This window comes from Leuresthes tenuis, unplaced genomic scaffold, assembly GCF_036924035.1.
Source record: "Leuresthes tenuis unplaced genomic scaffold, fLeuTen1.0.hap1 SCAF_2, whole genome shotgun sequence".
Taxonomy (NCBI): Eukaryota; Metazoa; Chordata; class Actinopteri; order Atheriniformes; family Atherinopsidae; genus Leuresthes; species Leuresthes tenuis.
The window spans coordinates 26750222-26772082 of NW_027325356.1; the positions used below are offsets into that span (position 1 = coordinate 26750222).

A 21861-nucleotide genomic window follows, 5' to 3' on the forward strand; every position below is an offset into this window, starting at 1 on the left:
AAACCTTGGATTTTCCTCGAGTTACTAAGTGATTCTCTTACGATACACATTTTTAATTTGGCCAATAGTCACATATAAGCATTCAGTAATGATGGGTTATAAGGAGGGATTACTTTGTTGGAAGGACTGGAAGGATGCGTCAAAATTAGGGAAAACCCTGTACTTAGCTACAAAATAATGCTAGTTGCCCCTCTATTGGCTGAAGATGACACTACGATGATGTAAACAAATGTTTAATTGTGTGAATGCATAGCAAACATACAGTATTTAACAAACATCTTTTGCTGAACTTACTGTAAAAAGTTGTATACATGAAATGCTACAGAGCAATAGATGAAAAGGCAATAAAAATATACGTAGTTGGTTATTGTGCAGTCACTCTATGCTATAGTAATGAACACAAACTCTTAATTAATGATGTAAAACATCAAGAAACAACCCTCACTAAAACCTGAGTTTCACATTAAAGCAAGACGGTTTCAAGTATCAACTTGTTACCACTACAGGAGAGCAACAGTGTGAAATGCAGCTACAACAGACACAATTTGGTTTGAAAATGATTCTGAAATGTTCAGAAAATGAGTATTTCTGCCATTAAAAACAGATAAACACTTCGAAACATGTGGATAATTACTCAAGACACAGTATTGTCCTGCAGGTAGTTATTAGATGGTGCACACAAAAAGTATTTCAGGCAGAAAAAAAAAGAAGAAAAAAAAAAGATTACACTTACGCTTGATACAGGTCGATACACTTTGTTACAGTACAAAATGATATTTAAAAAAAAAAAACTTTTTAGCTTAACTTTATACAAAACCATTTCTCCAACATTTTCTGTCTGTACAGCACTCAGACGTTGCTTTTATTTTACTTTCAAAACACTAAGTATTCCAGTCACTGTAGGTCTTGTGTGTGTGCGTTTGATAGTGTGACTGTAAAAGCATAATACAGTTATGTAGCCACATCAGTGCTCAAAGCTGAGATGGGCCTGTAAGAACGTCCCTCACCATACAGGCTGACACAAATAAAAGAGAAGTAACTCTTAAGTAACTGTTTCTCTAACCCTTACCCGCTGCACTGCTGATTCACAACTGAGGAAGAGTGTTCTTTCTAAAACAAGATTGCCACCATTTTAATCAATTCGGTGCCTACTCTGCTAAATATATAATCTCTGTGAATAAAAACTTAAGTGTTTAAGGACAAGAATATTTATGCTACGATTGACTTCAGCAAACAAGACTTCTTTATCATTTTTGGAATGAAACCCCTTTACACTTCTAATTCACATGATTTGGGCGCTCCTGTTGTTCAGTGCCTGTTGGCACTCATGCTCACACATTCACTGGCATGCATAAACTAAGTTCAACTGTGTAACAGATGCAGTCATCCAGAAATGTTATTGCATTGATCGAGATGATGCAGCGAGACATTCACTGCCAGTACCTGAACTAACTTTCCCAGCCTTTAGTGCAGCGCAGCCATCCTGAATTTCAGACCATAGAAAGACATGTTTAAACAGCCGTCATTTGGGGGGGGGCAAAACCTACAGTGTATGTCTATGTGAGTGTGTGTAAAGTTGACAATGTAGAGTAAAACTGATCAAAGACTGATAAAATGTGTCATCCAGTTACTCATAATAGGGCAAAAAGACATGAAAAAACATGAATAATTTTCAGACATATGCTCAGATATCTGATTGCAGTTATACATATTTTGACTTTTATATGTGTCCATTTTAAGCTGTGGTCCATAAATGGTCATGGCAGTTGCTAGCATTTTAGAAATACCGAGGTCAAAAAAGAAAATTTTATTTACTTGACTTGACTTGACTAATATTTCATCGCAATTTCCTCATCGTTTTATTTAGCTGTATTTCCTATGAATTTGCCAAAATTGAAGGTCAAAATTCTGATTTAAATAGAAATCTGAGAAATGATGCTTCAATCTTTCTAAGTTTGTTTTTTCAGCCTCAGTTAATACAATACCCACACTTTTATAGGCTCTAAAATAAAATATATAGTTCTGTTTCTAAAACCGGGGATATAGCCTCAGTGTCCTCAGAGAATTTATGCTGCACTGTGTCCCTGTAGAATGATACTTGTCCGTGAGTCTGGATGCCAGTGAGAAAAGAGTGCCGTCATCCTTTACAGTTTGGTCTGTTTCAGCTTCTCGATGTGATGGCACAGTTTGAGTGCCGGGCCCAATTTCAGTCCCATGTACTTCATAATGACATCACTGCGCAGCAGCATCAGTGCCTTGCCGTCAATCTCCTGCAGGGAGATGAGCACGTTGTCAGCAGGGGGGAAACAATTACAAACTTCATGACAATTTCATAGAGCAACGCTGAACAAGAAAATGATGACAGTTCAGTTAATCTGAACACTCACATGTTTTCTGAATAGGTCAATATGTGGGCCGAGAGTTTGGGGATCAGCCTCCTGGACAAACCGTATGACATCATCAACTGACCAGGAAGAAGCGTTGTTCCCTAAACCCTCTTTGTCCTGTTTCATATGGTCTGGACCTGTTGTTGAGCTAGCTGCTGTAGTATGTAAGGGCAATAAAAAGAAAAACCAACCCCAATTAATACCAAAAGCGTTTTTTTTTTTAAAAACTACAAAAACATACGTACAACAATAAGCATTCATAGAAACTGAAAGCATAATTCTTAAAATCTGTCCAAAACAATTAGACCTTTTTGCCCTGTTGGCTACTTGTGCATTTTTAATCCTACCCTCCACTCGTCTGTGTGTAATCATCGGGCCATGTTCAGTCGGGTTGGAGCTGACGCGTCGAAGGGGTGGCGGTGTTTGTGTGTGTCCGGAGTAATATGGCCGCTCCCTCTTTGCTGCTCTGTAATCCAATGTGTTGTGAAGGGGGCGAGTGTTGGGAGTAGGATCCTTTGAGGAGTCATCATTGGACAGGCCATTCTCGGTGATGGATGATGGTTCTGTTTCAAGAGAACATAAGAAACAGATTCAGAAGGAATGTTGATAGTTGAAAGTTGCTGCTTTCTCCTTCTTTTTTTCAGCTCCTACCAGGTATCATCATGTTAAACAAATTTGCTGTCAACTGTAAACATGTATGGTTACATACATTTGACTATAATGTAATGTACCTTTAACCGTTTAATGATGTTCGTGAGATGTTTTTGTCAGTGCAGGACAAAGCAAGCTTCAGTAAAATATGCAGCGATCATTCAGTGTCAGTTGCAACTTGAACAAATACAATAAAAACAAATCAAGCAAAAGCCAAAAGATAGTGAACTACTAGAAAGCAACAAAAAAAAAAAAAAACTTTTCCTTTAGTCATTTTATGCAGATATTTCCCCACCTGACTTGGCTCTGCTGTAGAAGCGTGTGTTGTTATTGTAAGGGCTAAAGGGCTGTGAACTGAACAGACAGTCACTCTCCAGATGTTGGCACATGTTCTCCAAGAACCGGAGCACAGAGGACGCACTGGAGGCAGAGGGCAGCTTCACATAGCGGATACCATGCTCCGACCGAACTGAGGGCAGAGCAGAACCTGTTATAAGTCTGCATGTGTGCGACTGTGTGTATGCAGAACAGAGACGAGCTATATGCTTTCATCGCTATATTTTGTAGCATTGTTTCTCCCATTAACAATCAGTTATGGCATCCTTGCACGTTCACATAATGCTGATTTTTGGACCAATTATGTTGCTCTAATTTTTGCGTTTCTCACTGCTTAAAGTTATGCTAATGCATTCCTCTCATTCAACTGAGAGAGATTAAGGCAATCAATGGAAGATTTCAACAATGTCTTTTCTACTTCATGTCTATTTCAGTAAACGTGTTTTCTTTCTTTTTTTTAAATCCCAGCAGTGAGGGCCAAGTATATACACAATATGTCTCTCACAAGCTGAATAATATATCCACACTTTGCAGAGAAAAATTTAGACATTTTCATAAGTAATAAGTGACTAAAGTTATCTGATAAATGAGGTAAGGAGAAGAGGAAAATATTTTCCTCTGAAAAACAGAAATTTGAAAAGAATTATAATAAAATCGGGTAAATCTCGTAGTTTTGTGTTGGATTTAAAGTAAATAATCTTCTTTTGCAGTCTGTAAATTTGTTTTCATAAAATCCACCAGATTCATTAAATCTCCATTTAAGGCCTTTGCTTTGAACAATTATATTCCCCCGAGCCCATCTAGCTTATTTGAGTTCACTATTGTACACTTAATACTCGGCATCGCCACTGTTTCAGTTGAACAAAACAGCAGATGGTTCAGGGTTAGCACCCTCCCTTTATAAAACCTTATTTTTACCTCACCACACACAGTATGTTACCCCCCCCCCCCCCACCCAAGCCAAGCCTGGACTGATCCACAAATTAAAGCCCCTCTCTCCATCCAGTACCACCCATAGCCTCCCCAATCCAGTTCCCCAGGGGAGACTCAATCCCAAAATCCCAAACCAGGTTAGACGCACATGTCACTTCTGATTACAGACTCACTTCTCACATCAGCTGCTGCCACAGGCATCATCTTTTATTCTTCTTGTCTCTCCTTTCTGATGCACACACATTCAGCATGGTTACAGGCACAGCTGAGTCAGGCTATATTTACATGTTGACTGGGAGGTTTAACTGGACCACCATGTTTGTTACATTATCTCTCTTGATAATAATGCACGGGAGTGGAATCAAGATATTGACGGAATATTACTCCGAAACTGTGAGGCAGTGCACTGTGTGAGAGAACATTCGAGACCTTCTGTCGCTTCCACCTTTCTCTGTGGAAGATCATTGTGCATGGAAGTTTAGCCGAATTCAGTGCACAGACAACTTAAAGTTGTGTGAACAGAAATGCTTTCAGCAACTATGAGTTGACACAGTCTTTACAGGTTGATTTCAGATGCATTTAGCTGGCTGACAAATGCAACAGAAAATAGCTGGATGAAAGCAGATTTAATGGGAATTTGGCTGTATTAATGTGCACTAACACCTCACAGTTTTTACAAAAAGATGGATCTTTGGAGCATGTGCTAAGCAGAGTGATTCAAACCCCACCTGCATGATCTGGGTGTTAGTTCAGTTTTCAGAAACCCGATTTCATATGATTCTGGTTGGACTTACATGTTTACATGCTTTTTAAAAGGTTTTGGTCTGAATAACACAATGATTTGTTTTTTCTAAAGTCATGTAAATGTGCTGACTGTTAAAACCCGTTCCATCTGGTTGATTGCCTAAACAGAAAATACGGCTTTTGAAAAAGCCACTGCTTTTATAAAAAGTGATTTTTAACTTGTGCTAAGAGTGACATGACAGTATTGATTCCAAAGTCTAGATTAGAAATGTGATCCTACTGTCACGATCTGCCTGGCTTAGCATATCATTAAGGATGTGGGCAGTCAGAAAACCTGCTTGTGTCCAAATTAATATAAGACAACCAACTAGCACCTCTAAAGCTATTAACACCTCATATTTAATTTGTTCAGAGAGGATCATTTCCAATTTAGATTATTTCTTGATTGGGGTTAGTCACTAAGCAACCACAGGCACCTGGAAGGCTTTTGACCATTAAATAGTCTAACACTTAGCTTGTCACATTGAAGGAAAATTGTGTTTTTACACTTAAAAGATGCATGATTTAACTTGTTAATGAGAAAGTTTTAGAGGTGGTGATAGAAGGATTTAATTGAGACATTTCCAGGATAATTTATTCTACATGTGTATACTAAACTGATAATACCTTCATATTTACAGTAATGTGCGAAAAGTTTGAGCAAAAGCCACCCCCATTTTTTTCCTATACTGTAATTCCAATGAGCCAGACGAAAGGCAAAGTTTATTTATAGAGCACAATTTGCACACAAAGCAATTCAAAGTGCTTGAAAGGTCTTACATTTTTTCTTTAGCTATCGACTGCTTTTACACTTATTTTCAGTCCATGTATTTCTCTGTTTGTTAAGCCACTAAACCTTGACCTGTGCATCATTCAAGCCTAGAAAAAGGTACCTAACTCAAGGGGTGAGCCAGTGTAGCGTCTACACATAACAGATGAAAGAACCAAATCAAAATTGCATATTTAAGAACTTTGTCACCAGCAAACTGTCACAAAAACATTAATACCATTTCTTTACTTATATCCAGAAAAAACCCCACCGAAGCAAACCGTTTGACAGACAGTATTTTGCACAAACAGGTTAATTCCTAAAGAATTATTAGCTGAACTCTTGGAATGTCTAAGCATGGTGTGCAGTGTATTTTTACAAAATTTTAGGAAACTGGACAAGTAAAGGGCAAAAGAAGAAGTGGCAGAGCTGAAAAGCCATTGACAGCAGATGAACAGGATCTGAAAGTGATGTCCTTGAGAAATAGGAAAAAAAAATCCAGCAAAGACGTGACACAGGACCTGAGAGATGCAGCTGGACCTTCAGTTGATCCAAATACTGTTCACTGAAGCCTCATCAGAAATGGTCTCCAAGAAACCATTCATAAGGAAGGGAAACAGAAATAAAAAGGCTGAGGTATGCCAAATGACACAAGAACGGGAATGGAAATCAGTGGCAATGGGTCTTATTAGAGGGATGAATCGTCCCCAGAGCCCGGACTTCAACAATATTGAAGCAGTGTGAGAGCCTCTTGAGAGCGAATAGAACAAAAGACAGCCAACATCCAAAGAAGAGTTCGTCAAGAGGCCTGGAGACCCATTACTTAAGAAATGACCAAAAGGTTTGTCTAAGAAGGTTCAGGCTTTTTTGAGGAATAAAAGTCCGCGGACAAAGACTTTTATGCTCATTAGAACTGAACAACCTACATTTTTGCCTTATTAACTGTGGCACAAGGGATCGTGGACGGCTATAGACTTTTGCACGGTACTCTGCCCAAGACACAAGAGACCAATATAAGAATTCTCGTGTAACCCATTTCAAGAATGCAAAAACACTACAAAAAGGCTTCTCTTATCTTTAAATCTAGTAGGCTGACAGATGTTAGAGAAGGCCTTCTTTATAAACAGTAATGAAAACCTAATTCTATCAAAATTATATTACATTTCTGCATATAGACCTCCAGAATACTATGTGAGCATGTGGTTTTATTTTATTTGGTGTAAAGCTAAAACAATTACTTCATAATATTTTTATAGCATCAATAAATAAAAAATAAAACATATTTAATTTGTTTGCCATTTTTCAAAAGAAATGCTCCAAATTTTGCCCCAGTGTTGGGTTAAATAGTTCTGTATCTTGTTATATTCTCCATATTTACCTCTGATGACCTCTCCTCCTGTGTGGGACTGGCTCTGTAGAAATGACAGCAGCACAGAGGGTTGGTATGTACAGTCCACACAGGCCTGAACAGCCTGCTGAAGCACTGCGTTGACTGGTGCGGGACCAAAATGGTCCGGCAGCTGCTGCACTAGTTTTCGGTCAAGATGCGGGCCATAGTCACCGTGCTTGTTAACATAGACACACACTGGGATGACACAGAGTGAGAAAACATCAGAAAAGCAAGAAGAAGACTTTGTCAACCTTTTTAAAACAAAGTAGTAGTAATATGGAGTAATAATTTTGTTATGTATTGAATCACGCTGGAGTTAAATTACCACAGAATTTCGAAACCATTCATATATGCAGACATGTTTCTCTTTTTTCACATATTGGATTTTAGATTTATTTTTAATACGATCAAATTAAACATATGCCCCATTAATCTATAGTCTAACCATTGGTTTGAGTTGTGTCCTGACAAACATTGTGTGTGACTTTCTAAACTATAAGATCGATCGATTAATTGAGTTTGCCACAGGTGGACTACAATGACTTTTTAAAAATATCTCAATGAGTAAAAAAGATGCACTTAAACATAAAGTGGACTGCCGCAGTAATGGATTTGAAATATTCAATGAAACTAAATGATCCTTAATAAATTCAGAAACATTTCTAAAAGAATTATACAATTCATAATTACCGAGCTGGTTACTGAGCTTTGACAATTGGGCAAAATTACAATTTCATCAATCTAAAAATAAATCTACATCACTAAAGTCTGTAAAACTAATTCAATCTACATACCTTTGAATGTGCATTATATTATGTTATTATCATTTTCATTATTATATTCCGGCTTTAGAATCAAAATGGTTTGTTAGTCACCTGTGCAAACTACATTGGAGCTGTTGCTGAGGTTGTTGTCCACTGAGACATGGCTGGCGCTCAGTCTGGTCTCTGGAGGCGGAGTTGTAACCGGTGATGCCCCCAGGGATTGCCCCAACCGAGGCTTCTTCTGGAGCAAAGAACAAACAAACCTTAGCTCATTAAATCTCTATAACCTGCAAAGGCTGTTAATGATTTATTAATTTTGTGTTTCAACTCAGCCTCACAAGAATGGCACTGAAGCACATACACCAGCTAAAGCTGTTGTCTCTTGTAAATTGCTTTATCAAGCATAAATATCTACAAATACTCTTCCTTTTTCTCATTTAGCAAGCCTTTCACTGCTTCTCAACATTAAAATCACTTCTCCTATAAAAAAAATAATAAAACAGAAAATTACAGGGTAACTTACTCTATTAAGGGTAACTTAATAGATTACAACTCTTTGGACATCTCACCTTGCCCTTGGGCTTGGGCCCTCTCTTCTTGTGTGGTCTGGGGGCCAGTTGAGTCTCAGAGCTAGTTCTGGCTGGGCTCTGTGATGCTCCATTTACTGCTGCTGCTGCTGCTGCTTCAGCCGCTGCCTTCAACAAAGCAATAGTCTGGGATTTGGGACGACGACCTCGGACACCCTTGCGAACAGGGAGGGGTGGCAAGGGGTTGGGCAGTCGATATGAGGTCTGCATGGAGGAGGAGGAGTTGAAAGAGGAGCGACGAGTTGCTGAGGTGGAAGAAACCGGGGCAAGGAGAGCGCCAGGGAGGGTAACTGGGATAAAAGGGGATATGAGCGAGATTACAGATAAGATTTCTCTAAATTCTACATCCACTGTGCAAAATTTTACAAACACACAGTCACAAGCTGATTGCCAGTTTCTCAATCTGTTTGTTAATTTGGTTTCAGTTTGGGACCGTGTATGACAAAGAAAAGAAAATGAGAAGGTGCAAGAAAATAAACGTTAATTGGTAAATAAAGGCAAAAAAGATAATTTGATTAGAATGCAGCTCTATACACAGAACAGAACATCATAAGTGCATCTCCTGTCTCTCCAGACAAGGAGGCCTCAAATTAGGATTTGAAGAGAAACAACTGTGCTGCAGGTTCCTGGGCATGGGAGGAGAAAATTGCAGGGGGGTGGGGGGGCAGAGGGAAATGAGTGACTGAGTGATCCTGCAGAGGGGTCTTTGTTTGAATATTTCAGACTCCTCTGAGACTGGCAGGTCCTTTGTGTTGAGCCCCTCCTTTCACTGCAGTCAGAGTCAAAAGTCACAAGTCCCCAGAGACCTGTCTGCTCGACCATTCAGCAAATCTTTTTTTTTTCCCAAAAACAGTAACTATAGTGGGAATTATTGTGTTTTCATTCACAATACAAAAGACAAAAACATATCTATTCAAAAATGTATTTTTTAACAAAAATATTTGTTTTGAATAGGCGCAAAAGCAGCACCAAGTTTCCTAAAGGTGTTTTTTATTAGTCTGGTTTTAGGTGCTCCGCTCAGGATTGTGGAGCTGATCACAAGTTACTGGAAGTAGGATCAGTACCATGAATTGAACTCCAATTGGCTTGAATTGAACTGTATTAATGAAGTGGCTTGAGATGACATTTTTTATAATTTGGCGCTATGAGAGAGAGAGTTAAGAAAGTTTCATAATTAGATGACAACGTATTTATCAGTAGGGAAAATGTGCATCACTCATTTAAACCACAGGAGCTTGATCTTCGATGTTGGGAACCGCTTAGAAAAATAAAAAAACTGCTTAAAAATGTGCTTTCTTGTAGTATAAAATGAATCACATTTTCTGACATAAAATTCAGAATACCCGCTAAATGACAACAACACAACAAAATCACAATAAATTGTACTGATGCTATAAAATCAAAACCATTTCCAGTGACCCACACACTTTTCCCATTTCATTTTGTTTATTGTTGAATAGGCCACTCAGGCCATGCAGTATTTAATACCAGGCCAGTAAAAATGTCCAGGATAGAAAAAACAAACAACGAAAAATAACCCTTAAAATAAGACTAATACAGGAACTGTTCCGTAATGACTTTGAATGTAGAGTTTGGTCGTTATGTTAACAAATGCAGTATTGTATGGACTCCAGTGGGTGGTATCACTGGAAAATGCAACTGTATCCTTGCATCTCTTTATCCCTTTATGTTACCACATCCCACCAATTCAGTGACTTTGATGACCCTGCAGTTGTTTGGGTTCATGTGAGGAAAACATGAGCTGTGTGTAAATGATCAACTACATAAATAAGGCAACAGCAGCTGAGAAACAGCTTGGTAATGCTGTGTGTATCCATATGCTAACTACCAATGTGCTACTTACATCATCTTTAAGGTCTGTGTCAAGATTAAGGCTGGATGTTTGACAGTCAACGTAGGCTCCATGTCTACCCATCACTTGTTTTCCAGAACAGATTTGACACTTGTTTGGAAACGTAACTGATAGTAACACAAAGACTGGTAATCATCTCCAGAGAAGTTATCTTTAAAAAGCAGCAAAGTTGCTTTTCTGTGCAGCTCTCCTCCTTTAAACTTTAAAGTTTAAAAAGAACACAAAAAAGATTGGAAAGTAAATTGACTGAATTTAATTTGCAATTTGTCAATGAAATATTGATTAAATAATCAGTACAATATGTCACTGCTAAAAAAGACTAGGACATCCTGATTGCTCACAGGACTTGTAATTCCCCAAATCTGTCCACAGACTGCAAACATCTGCCCCCCTTCAATTCCAAATTTACAACTGACTTTACAAATAAAAGAAAATGCACTCAGATAAAAACTAAGAACACCAGCCTGTTTCCAACATTCTGTTAAACAATGCTGACATTGAAAATTTCGTAAACGGTTGCACCAAATTCAAAATGAGCTGTATTTTAACTTCATGGCATTCTATAAACACGGAGACTTTCTCTAGTCTAAAGACTGGGGAAAGAAATATTACTTAAAAATCAAAAAAGCGTAAAAATTTAAACACATTAAATGGGGGCAAGAAAGTCAAATAAAAAGTACTCATTGTTAGGAAAAGAAAGTAATAAAGTAGTGGCATCAACACCCCTTTCTGTATTCATTAGACTGAGCATGACACCATGATATGATCACATAATTATCATTGTGGAAGTGTGAAAGACGGTGTGAAATGAGGGAGGAAAAGAGAATGATAACCATCTCCTATTTCAATAACAATGTATAGCTTGGTGAGAGTGGGGGTCTGAAAGTGCACACTGGAGCTCTCAAGGGGCCAAAGCTTTCATCATAGCCTCCTTGACTGAGGCAATATGGAGCAACTATGGAAGCTTTACAGTATTCTCTGAGGGGCCAGCCGGGGCATCGTGAAAGCAGCTTAATTGGAAAATGAGTGAGAGTGGGCGTAGAATAGAGCAGTGTCTTGTTTCGGGGGGCTACGACTCACTTGCTCACCAGGAGCGGTCACACAAAGCAAAGCCAACCTGCATACAGAATTACACTTATTTAAAGAGCCGCAAGCCATAAACCCAGCAATGGTAGATCGAAGTGTTTGCAGGGTTCTAATCAGTGTCAGTAGGTCTTAATTCACCAAAGGAAATCAGAGTCTGGATGACCTCTTTGATCTTCCCCTGTAATCCATTCACATAATGTGTCAGCCACCAAAGCAACACACTTTTCCATACTGGTGATTAATGTCATACTGTATCATCTACTGGTTTATTATAACATTTATGCAAAACAGATTGAGCACCTCTCCGGTACTATACCTTTGAAAGAAAATCTGCTCATGAAATTGCTTTTATCCAACACGCTTGCTGTGACATTATCATATATAGCGTGTCAGCTTCTTTCAGCTCTACAGTGGAGCTATATGATGATAACAAATGATTGATTCTTCAAACACTTGGAAGAATCTAGTCAAGACTTAATGTCTTAAAGGATAAATTACCTACACCAGAAAAGTTCTGTGGCAGTTTAGCATTTCTAAACATCTTGCCCATTTTATATTTTTTAGAACTGGTATAATACTTCCAAAATCTACACACAGCTTTGTGTGCAGGGTCACACAGCAGGGTCTGCTTTGAAAAATGTGCTGTTTGATGTAATGATGTATATCATTCAACGTTAATGGCATCACCATACCACCATGAGTACTGGCATTTGAACTGTGTGCTAACAAACTGGATGGTTCCTCTCATCTTTATCCTGGAATGATGTGGTGTCCGTGATGTCTATGAAGAATGTTAATTTCCAGTTCGTCAGACCAGTTTTGCTCTTCATCTCAATTCATCCTAAATGAGCTCAGGCCTGGAGAAGTTGGCAGCATTTAAGGTTGATGTTTATAGATGTTTTTATTTTTCTTTGCAAGTCAGTTTGAGTTTGTGGTTGTGGCAACAAGCTACTTATTAAAATTTGCTCTCAGTTTTCCTGAGCAGCGCTTCCCACGACAGAACTGTATCAGTTTTAATCATCTGTTTTGACCATGTTACTGGCATAAGTTATGATATGTGCCACTTGTTATTTATTTTGAGCATGATGCAACTTTTCCAGTCTTCTGTCCTCACCTCAATTTTTTTTAAGAGTGAAGTAAATAAAAATAAAGAATCAGCATAGGGACTTGAATGGAATAATCAAGTGTCTTCATTTTGACATTTGATATGTTGCCTTTATTTGTTTCATTTAAACACAGAGTTTAATCATTTGAAAATAACTGTATACTGTTTTATAAAAATTTTAGACAGCACAACTTTTTGGAAAAATGGGTATAAGCAATCCATTTAGATTTTTGTCATGGTTGATTAAGCTGCCATTGCACACCGCTATTTCCTAAAGTCATTCAAGAGATTTTCCAGTGTTTTGGGGGGAGGGGGAATTGTGTGAAGTACCTGTCTTGAAGTAGAGCAAAGAAGTAGACAACAGTCAGTGCTCTCAGTTTAGAGAATGAGGAAGGAGGGCAGACAGTCGGGCCAAGCTAATGTCTACTCAGAACAGGGACGACAGAAGAGGGAATTTTCACTCAATGAAGCACTCATCTAAAGCAAGTCAAACTTAAAAAAGTTTTATAGTGGTTTGACCAATTGCTATATTTTGATTTGAACACCACTTTTGCTTTTGACGTTATTTATTTTGTGGCTACATATTTTCCACCACAGAAAATCTCTGTCGCTAGACTTTCAGCTATTCTTCACTATACTTCAACCCTCATACCTCCTCCAAACTGAGAGCATGCTGACTGAAAAATCCACATCATTTTTATATAATATTCATCAACAAAGAACGAAACCAGGAATATTTCATATTTTAAAACAAACTTCTTGGTTTTCATCTTAAAAAAAAGTCACTAACTAAAAAATGAAAAATAAAGGAAAGAAATCATTCTTCTTCATTACACCAGCAATTCAAAATATACTTTCCCTGTTTCCCCTGTTTCCAGGCATCTATTTGTTTCCATTTGAAATAATAGAGCCAACAAACAGCAGTTTAGTTAACACAACAAATACATGTTATTTGAAATGAATCCAAAAGAATATGGAAAAATGTTCAGAAACATTTCATGAACTGAAAGCTAAAGAACAATAACTCGTTGTAAAAAAAAAAGAACATCTGAGTGACACATGACTGGCGTGTATACATTGCAACAAAATAGAGACATATGGTACTGATCACGACTATATAATTCCAACTCGACCCACTGACCTGTGAAAGCCACAACCTGAAAAAAAACGAGAATGCATGGGAACAGCATTGCTGAGAAGTGTGTCTGCTGTCTGGGGGGTGGGGGGAGGGGCTTCAGAGTTGCCTCTCATCTAATAACGTTACACACACATACACGCACACCCCCACAGACACAGTTCTAGGTTTGAGTGAACCTAGAACTGTCTGAAACTTAAGGTGTGCAACTGTGAGCAGAAAGCAGAAAAGGGAAGTTGCTTAAATAGCTTCAGGCCACAAAGCGTAAACATGACATTGTTTCTGAGCATACATTTTCCAGCTTCAAGACTCACTTAACAAGATTATAAAATAACCCCTTTTCCCCTATTGAATTGTGACTTTAATTAGTTAGGCCATTTTGCAAACTAATTCCTGATGAATTCACATAAAAGAACATGATCAAAAACACATGGAGCTATAAACTTAATTACAGTCTATTAAATCTTCAGACTTTAAGTTATTCTGTCTGGCAGTGGTTGCTGCTCTTTTAAAATAACTTTGCACAAATGCACGTGATTGAAATAAAGTCGTAAAGTTAAACAGAGCAAACAGTATTATATGATTTACATCAGCCAATAAGGAGATAAGAATACTACTTTAATCACCCTGTAATCTTCAACTTGCATTTCAATTCTTACATTTCTACCCCTCAATACAACAAAGTAAACGTTTTCCATTGAATAATCTTAGGTTTTTGGGGATATGTGCTGTGACTACCAACATTCTGGAGGTTGCACAGAAAATCCCATCCAAAAACAGTTTTGTTATTGTTGCATAATCATCTGGAGTGCCCAATCATAAAATATCCTCCATTTCGTCACAAGTAAAACACAAGCAATAAAGTGCAAGAGTTCTTTCATTTATGCAACAACAACAAAAAAAAGGTAGTACTCACCAGGAAACGCTAACCAAAAAAGCAGAACTTCAGTGTAGTAGTAAAGTCAGCCGTGATAGCCGCAGCGCTGAGCGTAACAATAAAAGTAACAGCTTCCTGGTTCTCTCTATGCAAAAAAACAAAACAATTAAAGCTGCTGATTTCTCTATTCAATCTTACTTTCCTCTGAACTTTCTCCAATATGCCTCCTCATCTGCGCCTCATTGTGTATGTTCTGCGTTTCTCTATCAACTGCTTCTCCCTCTTCTCTTTTCTCCACAACAAAGCCCACGCTGCCGCTCCTAATGCTTGTGCTGCTGGTTGACGCTGCAGCAAAGCTTCCCTCCCAATGAATGAGCAGGAGGTGAGGGGGGTGAAGGGGGTGTGCCAGATTTGCATAGGGGTGGGGAGGGTGAAAGGGAAGGAGGGAGGTAGGAAAAAGTGGGTGGGTGGGTGGGGAGGGAGGAGTTAAACCCTTTATTAATGTTATCTGTAGGCAATATCGACAGTCTGCATCAGTCACCTGCTTCTAAGTAAGCTTCAGGGGGAGGGGGAGAAAACAGGGGGAGAGGTTAACAGTGGGGCTCCGTGAGCGGATGGGGGATGGGAGAAGGGTTGGGGTGGGGGTAAAAGGTTAAACTGGATCAGACAAGTCCTGATTGAAACGGGTGAAAAGGGCCAAACTCCTGGAGTTGGTGCACACATAAGCAAGCTTCTTCTCAAAATACAGACATGCACACACACACTAATGACCTAGAAGGGGGTCCTCCTAAGTGTAACCCTAGACTATTCACACAATCCCTGATGAAAGATGGCTTAGTCCAGCATCAGGAAACAGTGGCACAGCTAGATATCAACCAGGCTCTGGAACAATGTGGAGCAGCACAGTCAGAGGAAGCCTGCATGGGAAAAGTCCTTCAATGACATCTTAATCTGCATCTTAAATGTCAAACAGGAGTCTTAAATATGCACTATCAAGTATGGAAAACCTCTTCAGTATACTTTTGTGCAACAGGGTGTTACTTAATGAGCTGCAGCTCATAGATGTGTAAGTATTTGAGACTGTTCTTGCATTTGAAGGGCTTTTCAAGTGTCTTCTTGTATGAATGACCACAGATTTTGACAATTTTTAGCTTCTGATATTCAAATCATAAACTAAAAGCTTAAACCAAAACCAAAAATAAATTCATACAGTGTGCTGATTTCTTTTGTGTGTGCATTTATATCTTAGCAAAATATCCAACTGACCATCATATCCCTGCATACATTACATTTATATTTATAAATATATAATTATATACATTTATATCTAAATATTGTAGTCCGTGCATGTAACCTACAACCGATGATTTGGATTAAAGCAAATTTTTTCTTCCAATCTTTTTCTCCCATACATAGTTAATTAGCAGCTCATTAACACTTCACAAAGCCTTACTTGTTCACTTAAATGTAAAAACAAAAACATGGTAACTGTCACATGATTTGCTTTCCTCTTTTTTAAATATTTCTGACTGGAATCTCTGTACATATAGATCTGGAGTTTAAAAAAAAATAAACTTTGAACAAACTTTGTTGGTTTTTTGTGTTTTTTTTAATCGTTTTAATCGCATTTTAAACTGTATTTTATTTGTTGGTCAAAGCTGTGATGTTCTGGACCATCCTGAGTAAAATTCACTTTCTGTGAAGGGCTTAAAAGGAAATGAAAAGTCCAAGTGCTCAGATTTATTGAATCTAATGGGAAATGCTTAACTTGAAAAAAGTTCTACAGCTGTATGCATTTTACCACTTTTTTAAAGTAACTTTCCTCCTGTTATCTTGTCAGTCAGGCTACATAATCACTTCATAATAAAACAACTGACATTGTCCTTACTGTTGTATACTTCCATTAGGTTAATGGACTCTCATTTGCTTGCTCAACATTGTTAGAGTTACAAAATCTCCTTTTTGTTTGTGTCTTTTGTTCAACTTGTCAGCAGGTATACATGCAAAGCAGCATCATTCTTATGGAATGGATCGCAGAGAAGGGAAATACTTTCCTGTTACTTGGAATTGTAGAGTTGGTTACATATATGTTAAAATATGTTGCCCTGAAAATAGTGTCACCCAAAAGTTAGAACAAAATTTCTGTAAATAGTAAAGTGTGACTGTTTACCAAAAGGCATTAATTTATACATTTCATTACTTGTTTAAACACTGTTACATATTCAGTTTAAACCTTTTACTGTTTCAACACAACAAATAAGAAAAGGACTACATAGTCAACTCCTTTTAGCAGCTTGTAACAACCCTCTGTAACTAAAAGGGTGATATACACAAATACATAAATATAAAGTCAAATAAATCTGCAAAAGTTTAAAAAAAGAAGAATTGTTTGTAGAATCATGACGAAAAAAATAATCTATTTGGGAATAAGAATGTAACATAGGATATTGTGGAAAAAGTGGAGCACTATAACTACTTTAAGGATGCAGTGGATATAACTATATATACATTATATACACCGCTATTTTATCAGGATTCCTTGGAGTTAGAAATCACAGGAGGGCTGGCATACTTTTTCCAATTTGTCCTGAAAATACCCTGATTTAGGGACCCTGAATCTTAAGCTTTATTTAGAAAAAAACACTTTAAAAACCTAAAAGTCTTCTGGAAACCTTAAAATAATCCTGCAAAGCATTTTATTTCTCAACTTCTGAGGTATTTTGCCAATTACTGCCTTTGCGCTTATGCTCATTAGCACTAAAAGAATTGTGTATAAAAAATGTAAATGTATAAGGCTTGAAAGGTAAATACATTAATTAGTTGCATCGTGTCACAATGATTAAAAAAATGAAGGCCTGCATCATTATTCATTGTACTAGATCAATGTTATTAAGCTGTGAATTTCAAACCCAACTGTGAACTTTTCTTTAACCTAATCATGTTAATGAAACAGTGAGAAAAACTACTGAAACTGAAAGTAAAAAGAGCGAAAAAAAGCAAAGGAAAAGTAAAAGACCAAAGGCGGTTTCAAACTGGGGTCTCAGGTTTCTACCTCGGCTCGAGCCACATCATGAGGTCAGTAGTTCATCAGTAAGCAACCACAATGACCTTTGCAGAGTATGTTGTCAGTGTTTAATAGTGCTGCATTGAGAATGAATCACAGTGTATATCTAAGACCCTATTTACACCTGGTATTAACATGCATCCTGGGTGATCCAAACACAACTGCACAGGTCAAAGCACAATTATAAATAAAGCTTTGAGAATGCATCACAACTGGATCTGACACCACATTCTGAGACTGTCAAGGATTCATGTGGCTAAATTCTTACAACAGTAAAACTTACCTGAAAAAGCCTCCACCCACCACGCAAATGGATGGGTTTCTGCTATAGTTTTTCTTGTTGATCTGGAGAGTACAAAAAGTCCCTCTGACCAAAACATAATGAAAATACACAGGATGTATCAATCACCTCCTTCATGTTGTTTCTTATCATTTCTGAAGTGCCAAAAAAGGAAACAGACGAGAGCACAGCGCCAAAGCATCAGATCCATGCTGAGAGCCCTGAGAGCTGACTTTTACTCTTTCTCACAAATGTCTGGAGCCATGAAGTCATACACATCGCTTTCCTAAAAACGAGTTTTTTTAAATTGTAACATAGAAGACGTCAACACTGAATGTCAGAAGACCGTCGTTATATAAAACAACCGAAATATCTCGAAAAGAAAACAACTTCTATTCCGACTCACACAGATCTGAAATGCATTCATGTCTGAATTGATAATAATATTGTTTAGGCCATCAAATATATTTGAAATTTTTGCCAAAATATTTGTAACTACAGTTGATTGACTGATGTAAACTGTCAGTAAATATAAACTTACATGCATATATAGCAGGAAAGTAAAGTGGTTACTCAAGATGCACATGAAGATATTTTGATACGTACCAGGAGTAAACTAGGAAACTTAAGGCTGTCCACCTTTGGTCAGATCACCCACAGCATTATGTGTTAAGATGGAAACAGGCTCTAAAAGATGCAAACGTATTTTACATAATGACAGTCTTTCACACCTTGTTCATTAGACCCGTTTACTACAGATGTTGTGATATTTTGCTGTCAAAATTTGCTATTATATTAACTGAATCCGTTCCTCGTTCTATCAGCGATGTTCTCTTCTCTTGGTTTTAAAGACCTCTAACTGACGTCCACTGTTCACATTTACTTTTTGGTAAATGATATTACACACTCAGAAAACAACTACATGAAGATGTGTTGCAATCTTCTTTGGCTTCTCCAGCTTTGTATTATCAAGTATTCAAATTTTACAAGGTGTAGGAAGCTGCTTAGAGGAGCTAAAAGCTGAAGATTGTTTGAGATTGCATCACCTGGATTTCCTATGTGAATGTGAAGAAGTAAACCCCACGAAAACTACTTAAGTACGGGCATTGAGCAAAAGTGAGGTCAACTCTTTATGAGTGGCCACATTTTTTTCATGTTGCTTCTTTCTTTTTTTCACTCCAAAAGTATACAAAATTACAAAGAAACCCCCAAAAACTTTTGCATGTCAGTACAGCGCCATCGTTTCCATTAAGTCTGGGTTTAATTACACTAAACAATGGTCTTTGTGATGTGAGGAGTCCATGTTTGTTGGGTTTTCAGACATTCCCATCAATCATGTTCAGGTTTTGCAGTCATAATTACAACTTGAATGCTGATGTGGACAAGTCAGACACTTGTAAATATTATTACGTGGATGCCAGACAAGATCAGAGAAAGTACGAGTGTAAAGAGGACGGGGAGGATGTTGATTTTTGTGAAAATGTTTGTATCACTACTTATGTATGAGCTAAGATATCACTGCTTAAAAACTATTAAACACTCTATAGTACTCTGTATAAGAAGGCTGTGTAATAACGGCTCCTTTCACCCTTTTAAGGAACTACTTTGTAGAAAGGAGTGAATGAATTCTGGTCCATGCACACAGGAACACTGGACTGAGGCTTTAAACTTTACTGCCTTCGCTCCTACAGGGCTGAAAAAAATACTCCAACGGACCTGTAGCTCCTGTCATCCATCACCTATGAGGAGACAACTCAAACAAACATACACACACACCTCCCATTAATCACAGCTGCAGGCCTGTGTTATTTAAAGCCTTGCTCCCTGAGCAGTGCTCATCAACAACAGAGTAAAGGGGAGAAAATTGCAGGATGGGACCACATGAAATGTAACTGCAAACATGGAAATAACTAATGGTTGTAACACCTGGTAACCTTCATAGTTCACCAGAGCAGGGTTTCAAATTGATTTTGATTGATGGCAAACTTAGAAACTGAACCGTTAAACCTCCATTGTTAAGCTTTTGCATTCGCATTCTTGTAATCACTGAGTGTTACTATCATATAACTGCATCCAAATTGATCATTAAAAGATTGTGCTGCCTTCACACTTAGATTGCATAAACTAAGCTCTAATTTCCACACACACTCAGCAGGAATGTTTTGCCTAAATGAGTTTCAGGTGTCCCGCATGGTGTCCGAAGAAGAATTAAAAGTGTTTAACAACCAAACGAGGGAGGAAGCCTGATGTAACTCTGTCTTAAGGAGTGTTAGAGAGGTCTTAAAATGGTTAGAGAAACCATTTTTACACATTATGCACCAGTATTTAAACAGCAGAGATCAGAATTTCGAGCAAAATCTCACAGTGACTGACAAAAGGCAAAGGCGGAAGCCTTTCAGAAGCAAATCATATTTGCGGTTACACACATTTTGTGCCACCGTCTTGGATGGGTCTCTTGCAAAAGAGGTTTCTGACCTCAATGGGTCTGACTTGATTGAATATAAACTGCTGAAAGGAATATGCTTGTTTCCAGAGTTGCTGTTTATAACATGGAAACCAGCAAATTAAATAGCTGTAAAAGCTCAAACCAGCAGCAATCAAGTGATGTGTTGTTAAAATCTACTAAGTTAAAATAATCAATAACAACCTATAATTTGGATTAGTTAAATGACCAAGATGTGAAAAAAAAGCTGTTAAATGTCTCAAAGCTGTGGACAGTTAATCAATTATTTCTTTTTTTCTAAGGGTGAAAATGTTCAGTTGCAATTTGATGTCTTTGTTGGTGAAATTTGTCCTTTTGCCTTCTACAGATAAAAGACACTTCAAATAAAATATCTCATTGTTTTTTCTCTACAAACCTTGACCTTGGATTTATCTAATGTCTTCCAAATGCAAAACAAGCTAGACATGATTAAAAGTCAGAGGGTTTTGATAATATGTAGATGCACAAAGAAAACAATTAAAAGGATTGCAATGTGAAAATGGGCCATTTCTGGACACACAGGACTAAATCTATATTTCTTTATCCTCTGGAACGCTACTTTCTCACAATTTTAAGAACTCAAAAAGAAAAACAGGATGAGAAATTTATATTCAAGCTTCAGATTCTTTTTTTGCTGTTTTATAATCTGAATAATATAACAAAAATAATCTAGTGTCTGTCTCTACTTCTGCTCCTTGAAAGTTCTATGTCTTGAAGGTAATCAACATATATTTATCTGAAAAATAATGAACTGCTAATAATCTACCCAGATATCAAACAGTGGAACTTCAGTATCTTCAAGTATTCTCACAGCTATGTAAATAAGAAATATAATATTTCAGAAGGAAAAGACAGCTCTCATTAGGACACTATTTCATTGGAACTACATAATAGCTACATTACGGGGTTGACGAACTTACAATGAATTTAAATATTTGTATTGTTGCATCACTGTTTACTTCCACTGCAGAATTTTTTTTTTTTTAAACAATGCAGTGATATGATGAACTACACAAAAGAATGAGAAAACAAATTTGTCACCTCAACTAAACACAGATAAAAGTGCTTTAGTAATGCAACTTGGGCTCATCGTATTGCTGTAGCCTCCAAGCATCAACATGCCAAACACACAGACCTTTAAGCAACTCTTTATACAGCTTTGTTTGATGTGAAAAATATATGGATATATGGCAATAGACATATAAATGAGGTCTTTTATAATGGAAAATATCTTGTTCAGCTGATTTTCTTTAGGCCACATACAAAATAAAAATGAATGTGAATCGGAATCCGCTGCTTTGTTTCTTACTCTGGAGTCTACTCTGTTAATTGTCCATCTTTGCAGGTGTGTTATTAATA

The 21861-nt window shown here is 37.5% G+C and overlaps 1 protein-coding gene across 4 annotated transcripts in view; it reads right to left on the reverse strand.

Moving 5' to 3' along the window:
- Nucleotides 1–200: 200 nt before the first annotated feature.
- Nucleotides 201–21861, reverse strand: part of scml2 (Scm polycomb group protein like 2) — a 31752-nt gene continuing 10091 nt past the window's right edge. For 3 of the 4 annotated variants that reach the window (XM_072380854.1, XM_072380855.1, XM_072380858.1), the window contains 7 exons: nucleotides 8583–8890; nucleotides 8125–8254; nucleotides 7238–7444; nucleotides 3334–3507; nucleotides 2735–2950; nucleotides 2388–2542; nucleotides 201–2270 (listed from right to left, as the gene is read on the reverse strand). In XM_072380854.1, the coding sequence (XP_072236955.1) occupies nucleotides 2145–2270; nucleotides 2388–2542; nucleotides 2735–2950; nucleotides 3334–3507; nucleotides 7238–7444; nucleotides 8125–8254; nucleotides 8583–8890 (1316 nt within the window). In that variant the 3' untranslated portion in view covers nucleotides 201–2144. The remainder of the gene's footprint in view (nucleotides 2271–2387; nucleotides 2543–2734; nucleotides 2951–3333; nucleotides 3508–7237; nucleotides 7445–8124; nucleotides 8255–8582; nucleotides 8891–21861) is intronic. The other variant, XM_072380857.1, reaches the window with a different exon arrangement.